General features: G+C 44.8%; 1 protein-coding gene across 1 annotated transcript in view; it reads right to left on the bottom strand.

Annotated features, from left to right (window-relative positions):
- The window catches only part of LOC111950959 (disks large homolog 4-like), an 81,264-nt gene that overhangs the window by 26,813 nt on the left and 45,068 nt on the right, over positions 1 to 9,383 (bottom strand). Inside the window, exons 4-6 of the mRNA XM_070434529.1 lie at positions 994 to 1,047; positions 782 to 832; positions 151 to 275 (exon numbers count right to left, since the gene is read on the bottom strand). Of these exons, the coding sequence (XP_070290630.1) occupies positions 151 to 275; positions 782 to 832; positions 994 to 1,047 (230 nt within the window). The remainder of the gene's footprint in view (positions 1 to 150; positions 276 to 781; positions 833 to 993; positions 1,048 to 9,383) is intronic.

The following is a 9,383-nucleotide window of genomic DNA, read 5'->3' as shown; positions in this document are numbered from 1 at the left end:
GAGTTTAAATGTATTTTGCTAAGGTGTATGTAAACTTCTGACTTCAACTGTATATGTGCGTGTGTATACAGAGTCAAGGGTTGGGATTGACAACTTGAGGGTGGTGAAGAGGAGATGATGTTAGCTGTAGGTAGTTAGTTAGGGGCGTACCTCAGCCGTCCGTCCTGGGCCGCAGCTCCTCCAGGGATGATCTTGGTGATGAAGATGCTGGGGTCATCACCAACATGGGGGTTATCTGTCCCCCCAGCTATACTGAAGCCCAGGCCTGAGTTACCCTAAACACACACAGCATCACACACAACATCACACACAACATCACACATAGCATCACACACAACATTACACACAGCATTACACACAGCATTTCCCACAATATTACACACAGCATTACACACAATATTACACACAANACACAGCATTACACACAATATTACACACAATATTACACACAGCATTACACACAATATTACACACAGCATTACATACAATATTAGGCACAGCATTACACACAACATCACACACGACATCACACATGACATCCCACACAGCATCACACACAGCATCACACACAGCATTACACACAACATCATACACAGCATCACACACAGCATCACACACAGCATTACACACAGCATTACACAGTGTCAAACATGATGACTATTACAGACCAAACTGTACTAGATTACATACATTTGAATGTTATTTGGCTATCCCTGATCAGTTGTAGGATAATAATAAGGCTTTGACCCTATGTTATAATTATTTGCTGTAAAACACTCACTCTTTCCAGTGTAATCTCTTCATACTCAATTTCCCCCTCTGTCCCGTTGACCTGAGAGAGGAAGACAGTGTTTTTCACACTTCCAATGAATGACGAGTAAAAACTAGGACGAAAACCACGCAGCAATATGGGATGAGTATTGTGTAGGATGATCATCAATAATCGAGTATTCTGCAGTGAATAATGCAGTATAGTTGGAGTATTACTCTTACGTAGGGGGAGCCGTCAAGCGTGTCAGTGTTCACCACCACTGGAGGAGAATTTCCCTGGAAGAGGTAAGAGAGGGGAGGAAAGGGAGAGAGAGAAGGAGAGAAAATGTATTAGCCCACACGTTCACCCGCGCTCACACACTCCAAATCTTCAGGGTTAGGGCCTTATGGCAGAAACAACATTTCCTGTCCCAGTCTTTACTTCTGTACAGCGAGATACTGTTTGAGTGAATCTCAGGATAAGCAGGCATGGAGTCAGTCTGCCCTGCTCAGGCTGTGGAGCCTCTCCCTCTGCAGGCAGGCAGACCCTGCAGTCACAGCACGGCCATTTTAGAGCCTAATGACGATGACAACACCACACATAGTCACTGTGACATGTCCTGCCTGCCTGCCTGGCACACTGACTGACTGCTCTACACCCCAGCCACAAGGCACCAGCCACAAGGCACCAGCCACAAGGCACCAGCCACAAGGCACCAGCCACAAGGCACCAGCCACAAGGCCTTGACTTTGCAGCTCTTTCCTGTGAGTCAACGTTATCTAACAAAGCCCTAGGTTGGTGTCACAATGACAACGCTCTGTGAAATGATTCTGTAAATACATTCAGGTTCAGGGAGAAGGAAGAAGTCGTTTCATAACACCATCACGAAAGGCAACATCGTGGCAACATCTATCAGAGCTGTTAGCTTTCAAGGCTATCAGTGTGGTTCCTCTCACTCAGTGTTTACAAAGCCTCCGGGCGTATGTTGCATCACTGATGAGTAGCGAGCAAAGCAGAGCCCAACCTGTGAAAGCTGAGAGCATGAACAAGACATCTATCTCTAAGCAGACTAGATGCCATTAATCAGGGAGCTGCTTCTAATACATGCCAGGCCTATTGGCATTAGGGTGGTGAAGGCTTACCTGCTCCCCGACAGGGTGTCACCTGTCATCCTGTACAAAGAATACACTCTGTACACTGTATTTGACTTCCATCTCTCTATCTACCTCTGTCTCTTTCTCTCTGTTTAACTCCTCTCATCCCTTTCAGCCCCTCTCCTCTCGTTGCTTCTCTCTCCAAAGTGTTTTTCGTTGCATCTCATCTACAACCTTGGAAAAAAAGGTGCTAAAGGTGTTATGTTTGAACATAACAACATTCAACCACTGAGACATAAACTGAACAAGTTCCACAGACATGTGACAAACTGAAATGGAATAATGTGTCCCTAAACAAAGGGGGGGTCAAAATCAAAAGTAACAGTCASTATCTGGTGTGGCCACCAGCTGCATTACATACTGCAGTGCATCCCCTCCTCATGGGCTGCACCAGATTTGCCAGTTCTTGCTGTGAGATGTTACCCCACTCTTCCACCAAGGCACCTGCAAGTTCCCAGACATTTCTGGGGGGAATGGCCCTAGCCCTCACCCTCCGATCCAACAGGTCCCAGACGTGCTCAATGGGATTGAGATCCGGGGTCTTCGCTGGCTATGGCAGAACACTGACATTCCTGTTCTTGCAGGAATGAGCAGTATGGCTCGTGGAATTGTCATGCTGGAGGTCATGTCAGGATGAGCCTGCAGGAAGGGTACCACATGAGGGAGGAGGACGTCTTCCCTGTAACGCACAATGACAACAAGCTCAGTCCGATGATGCTTTGACACCGCCCAGACCATGACGGACCCTCCACCTCCAATCGATCCCACTCAGAGTACAGGCCTCGGTGTAACGCTCACTCCTTCGACGATAAACGTGAATCCAACTATCACCCCTGGTGAGACAAACCTCGACTTGTCAGTGAAGAGCACTTTTTGCCAGTCCTGTCTGGTCCAGCGACGGTGGTTTGTGCCCATAGGCGACGTTGTTGATGGGCCTACAAGCTCTCGTCCAGCCCTCTCAGCCTATTGCGGACAGTCTGAGCACTGATGGAGGGATTGTGTGATCCTGGTGTAACTCGGGCAGTTGTTGCTGCCATCCTGTACCTGTCCCGCAGGTGTGATGTTCGGATGTACCATCCTGTGCAGGTGTTGTTACACGTGGTCTGCCACTGCGAGGATGATCAGCTGTCCGTCCTGTCTCCCTGTAGCGCCGTCTTAGGCGTCTCACAGTACGGACATTGCAATGCCTAAGGCACGTTCACGCAGATGAGCAGGTACCCTGGCATCTTTCTTTGTTGTTTTTCAGAGTCAGTAGAAAGACCTCTTTAGTGTCCTAAGTTTCCATAACTGTGACCTTAATTACCTACCATCTGTAAGCTGTTGTGTCTGACAACCGTTCCACATGTGCATCTTCCATTAATTGTTTAGTTCATTGAACTAAGCATGGGAAACAGGTGTTGAAACCCTTTACATGAAGATCTGTGAAGTTATTTGGATTTTTACAATTATCTTTGAAAGACAGGTCCTGAAAAGGGACGTTTCTTTTTTTGCTGAGTTTAGAACCTAAAAGGGTTCTTTGGCTGTCCCCATAGGAGAACCTTGAAGATCCCTTTTTGGTTCGTTTCGGGTTCCAAGTAGAATCTTTCTACAGAGGGTTCTACATACATGGAACCAAAAAGGGTTTTACCTGGAACCAAAAAGGGTTCTCCAGTGGGGGCAGACGAAGAACCCTTTTGGAACCCTTTTATCTAAGAGTGTACTGTAAAAATAGTGGATGCACTATTCTGCATTCTGTACTCCTTCTTAGAGAATGCACAGCAGTCTCTCTCTCTCTCTCCCTCTCTCTCTTTAAACTTCTATCCTTTTCCGCTCTTAATTTTGTCCCTCCCTGATTAAAATGAGGAAGACACTGGGCATCCAAAGTGCTTACAGAGCAGCAAACAACAAGCAGCAGCTGAAATTAGCCTGCCGACCTTCACACAGCTGACAGCCCGCAGAGACACACGCACTCTCTCACACACCACACACGCACACTCACACACACACACACACACACACACACACACACACACACACACACACACACACACACGACACACACCCACACACACACACACACACACACACACACACACACACACACACACACACCCCACACACGCACAGACAATCACACTGTTCCAATGAGTCCCAGATATATTCCCTCTCCATCCCTTAAGTTGTGAATCTATCCAACCATTCCTCTTTCTCCATTCTCCTTATGCATCACATACCGCATCTATTGAAACGTCACATGTTCTCTCTGTACAGACAGTTTGTATTCATTATTGGCCAAATTGTCCCAAACTATCCTCTGGAGGTTTGGCCCCTCTAATCCATTCCTTTACACTGAAAGTGCTTACGCAATAATAAGGTTAACATACGGACAAAGGTCATTCTCTCACTCTCTCCTTCTCTCAATTTCTCACCATGGCATCCCACAGCTCTTAGCCAGCCAGGATGCCAACCATCTCTCCCACTCCATCCCTCACTCCTGTCCTGACCACCGCTACCATGGTTACAGTATAGCATCAGCCACTGGGTTCTCTGAAGCTCCATGGTAGAAAGCTTGTCTCCATGGTAACCTGGATTTCCATTCCGATGGTCTAAAAGCCCTAGCTATATGGCACAGAAAATCGTAGCGAAAACAACAGGGGAATACAAATAATTTCCACTACGTCTATTACGTAATCTGAAGCATCACTGCATGAATTGGCTCTTAAATTAACTCTTGACAGCTACATGTCTGTTGTACATTGAACTGTTAGGTGTTTCATGGACATTGCTCTGTACTTWCCAGAACTATTCCTATGGGAGCACTTGCTGTTATTTTTATTTATTTAACCTTTATTTAACTAGGCAAGTCAGTTAAGCACAAATTCTTATTTACAATGACGGCCTACCCCGGCCAAACCCTAACCTGGACGACGCTGGGCCAATTGTGTGCCGCCCTATGGGACTCCCAATCACGGCCGGTTGTGATACAGCCTGGAATCAAACCAGGGTCTGTAGTGACGCCTCTAGCACTGAGATGCAGTGCCTTAGACCACTGCGCCACTCGGGAGCCCCTTCTATGGGAAAATKATTATTAGCATAAACTGTCTATAGGACTTATATAATAGGCGGTGTCAGAGGAAGGCCCATAAAATTGTCAGAGACTCCAGACACCCAAGTCATAGACTGTTTTCTCTGCTACCGCACGGCAAGCGGTACCGGAGCGTCAAGTCTAGGACCAAAAGGCTCCTTAACACCTTCTACCCCCAAGCCATAAGACTACTGAAGAATTAATCAAATGGCCACCAGACTATTTACATTGTTGGTTAAGGGCTTGTAAGTAAGCATTTCATGGTAAGGTCCACACCTGTTGTATTTGGCRCATGTGACAAACAAAGTTTGATTTGATTAGATTTTTGCTTACCTATGCTGTAACTATGGGGTTAGACAAACAAAAATATGTTATGACGTAGAGAATATACAATCATGAACAGAGGTACTTGAGAGCAGATCAAGAGATATGGTCATTAGCTGTGTCATTTCCCGTCTGGAGTAGAAGTTTCCCTTCCATCTCGCTTTTGTGCATGGTAATCTATCTGTATGGCGATGAGTCATTCAGCTGAGACGCACACTTACTGACAGTGCAGAGGACGCCTGAGGCATGATGTCATCTTCACCTGGACCACTTGGACGTCAGCCAGAAACCCAGGTTTGTGTTCCTACAGGGCTACAGTCCTACACTCACTCGGCTCTCTCTCCTTTCCTTCGTCTTTCTCTCTTCATTTGTACCGAAAGACAGCACATCTGACCCGACAGAAAACTTCTCTCTGCAGTGCCCCCCCCCCTTTCTCCCTCCCCCCGAACAGACTCATTAATGCAGCTCGTTAGGCTCTTAATTCATTGCTGTCAGAGAGAGAGAGGAGCGAGAGAAGATAGAGAGAGGAGGGCAGGAATAAAAATAACCAGGAAGGCTCATATCTCATGGCAGACAGATGCTTTGAGAGCCTATTGGAGTGTGGGTGTTATACAACCTCTCCCTTACCTCAATTCCAGGTTCCCAACCTCAAAACCAAGCTGCTAAACCACTCATAACCCACATCTCTTATACATTACTTAATATCCAAGCAGTGGATAGACCAAACAAACTATACACTCTAGACCAGGGTTTCCCAAACTCAGTCCTGGCTGATTCAAATAAACAAAGTTTGATGATGAGTTGGTTATATGAATCGGCTGTGTAGTGCTCGGGGAAAAAACTAAATGTGCACCCTAAAAAATTTAAGAAATTATAGGAAACCCCGCCTCAGTCTTCTGTAAACCCTGGGAAAGAGTTTCAGCGAGACAATTAAATACATTTTAATGACAAAGRCACACTCGAATGGCTTTCCAAGAGGTGTTGAGTGTTCCTGATGGGTTTAGTCTCAGTCCTGACTTAAATTTGCTTGGTATTGGTATTTTATTAGGATCCCCGTTAGCTGTTGCGAAAGCAGCATCTACTCTTCCTGGGGTCCACACAAAACATGAAACATGACATAATACAGAACATGAATAACCAAGAACAGCTCAAGGACAGAACTACATGAATTTAAAAACGGCACACATAGCCTAAATATCAGTAGACACTAAAAAATATYGAGGTCAAATAGGGGAGAGGCGTTGTGCCGTGACRTGTTGCTTTATCTGCTATTTTAAAAYCAGGTTTGCTGTTCATTTGAGCAATATGAGATGGAAGGGAGTTCCACGCAATAACAACTCTATATAACACTGTACGCTTTCTTGAATTTGTTCTGGGTTTGGGGACAGTGAAAAGACCCCTGGTGGCCTGTCTGGTTCGGTAAGTGTGTCAGAGCTGTGTGTAARTTGATTATGCAAAAACCTTGGAATGTTCAACACATTGTTTCTTATRAAAAGAAGAAGTGATGCAGTCAGTCTCCCCTGAACTCTTAACCAAGAGAGACTGGCATGCMTAGTATTGATATCAGCCCGCTGATTACAATGAATAGAAAGATGCACGGCTCTGTTCTGGGCCAGCTGCAGCTTAACTACGTCTTTCTTCGCAGCACTTGACCACATGGCTGGACAAACTAGAGCCTGCAGGACTTGCTTTTTGAAGTGTGGTGTCAAAAAAGCAGAGCATCTGTTTATTATGGACATGCCTCTTCCCATCTTTACAACCATTGAATATATATATGTTTGACCATGACCGTTTACAATCTAAGGTAAATCCAAGTAATATAGTCGCCTCAACTTGTTCAACAGCCACATCATTAATTACCAGATTCAGCTGAGGTCTAGAGCTTAGGCAATGATTTGTACCAAATACAATGCTCTTAGTTTTAGAGATGTTCAGGACCAGTTTATTACTGGCCAACCATTCCAAAACTGACTGCAACTCCTTGTTAAGGGTTTCAGGGACTTCATTTGTTGAATCATCAGCATACACTTACCGGTCAAACGTTTTAGAACACCTCATTCAAGGGTTTTTCTTTATTTTTACTATTTTCTACATTGTAGAATAATAGTGAAGACATCAACACTATGAAATAACACATATAGAATCATGTAGTAAACAAAAAAGTGTTAAACAAATACAAATATATTTTATATTTGAGATTCTTCAAATAGCCACCCTTCGTCCTGATGACAGCTGCACACTCTTGGCATTCTCTCAACCAGATTCACCTGGAATGCTTTTCCAACAGTCTTGAAGGAGTTCCCACATATGCTGAGCAGTTGTTGGCTGCTTTTCCTTCACTCTGCGGTCCGACTCATCCCAAGCCATCTCAATTTGGTTGAGGCGGGGGATTGTAAGAGGCCAAGTCATTGATGCAACCACTCCACACTCTCCTTCTTGGTAAAATAGGCCCTTAATCAGCCTGTGAGGTGTGTGTGAGATGGCGTATCGCTGATGAATACTGCGGTAGCCATGCTGGTTAAGTGTGCCTTGAATTACACAAGAACCCCAAACCATAACACCTCCTCCCATGCTTTACGGTGGGAAATACACATGCAGACGGTCACTTTCAACCCACACTGCGTCTCACAAAGACACGGCGGTTGTACCAAAAAATCTCAAATTTGGAGGTCTACCGGTCTAATGTCCATTGCTTGTGTTTCTTGGCCACAAGCAAGGAGTCTCCCTGTATTCATTATCTCGATGTCCTTTAATAGTGGTTTCTTATGCAGCAATTCAACCATGAAGGCCCTGCATCTCACCCCAGTCTCCTCTGACACTAGTAAGGGCATTATGATTCGTGCAGCAATTTCTGAGGCTGGTAACTCTAATGAACGTATCCTCTGCAGCAGAGGTAACTCTGGGTCTTCCTTTCCTGTGGCGATCCTCATGAGAGACAGTTTCATCATAGTGCTTGWTGTTTTTTGTGATTGCACTTGAAGAAACTTTAAAAATTCTTGAAATTTTCCATATTGACTGAACATGTCTTCAAGTAATGATGGATTGTCGTTTCTCTTTGCTTATTTGAGCAGTTCTTGCCATAATATGGACTTTGTCTTTTACCAAATAGGGCTATATTCTCTACCTCACAACACTACTGATTGGCTCAAACGCATCGCGAAGGAAAGAAATTCCACAAATGTACTTTTAAGAAGGCACAACTGTTAATTGAAATGCATTCCAGGTGACTACCTCATGGAGCTGGGTGAGAGAATGCCAAGAGTGTGCAAAGCTGTCATCAAGGCAAAGGGTGGAATTTGAAGAATCTCAAATATAAAATATATTTAGATTTTTTAACACTTTTTTGGTTACTACATGATTCCATATGTGTTATTTCATAGTTTTGATGTCTTAACTATTATTCCACAATGTAGAAAATAGTACAAATAAAGAAAAAACCTTGACTGAGTAGGTGTTCTAAAACTTTTGACCGGTGGTGTACACACAGGCTTTGTTAATCATCAGTCATTTGTTTCCATGTAGTAGATGTTGAGTGCCCTTCCATATAAGCATGCTGAAAGTCTGTTGGCAACTTGTTTACAGAGAAATATCATTGTATTTGGTCAAACACAATTTTTTCCAACAGTTTGTGTAACAGTATAGCTTCCGTCCCTCTCCTCGCCCCTACCTGGGCTCGAACCAGGGACCCTCTGCMCACATCAACAACTGACACCCACGAAGCATCGTTACCCATCGCTCCACAAAAGCCRCAGCCCTTGCAGAGCAAGGGGAACAACTACTTCAAGTGACGTCACCGATTGAAACGCTATTAGCGCGCACCCCGCTATCTAGCTAGCCATTTCACATCGGTTACACTTGCTAAGAGTTGGCAGCAAGCTGATAGGTCTGCTGTTAGAACCAGTAAAGGTTGCTTTACCACTCTCTGGTAGCGGAATGACTTTGGCTTCCCTCCAGGTCTCAGGACAAAGACTTTCCTCTAGGCTCAGATTCAAGATATGACAGATAGGAGGGGCTATAGACACAGCTACCATCCTCAGTAGCTTTCCATCTAAGCTGTCAATGCCAGGAGGTGTGTCATTATTGATCGATA

This window comes from Salvelinus sp. IW2-2015, linkage group LG23, assembly GCF_002910315.2.
Source record: "Salvelinus sp. IW2-2015 linkage group LG23, ASM291031v2, whole genome shotgun sequence".
Taxonomy (NCBI): domain Eukaryota; kingdom Metazoa; phylum Chordata; class Actinopteri; order Salmoniformes; family Salmonidae; genus Salvelinus; species Salvelinus sp. IW2-2015.
Note: the sequence above shows the minus strand (reverse complement) of the source record. Positions and strands in the feature narration are given on the sequence as shown.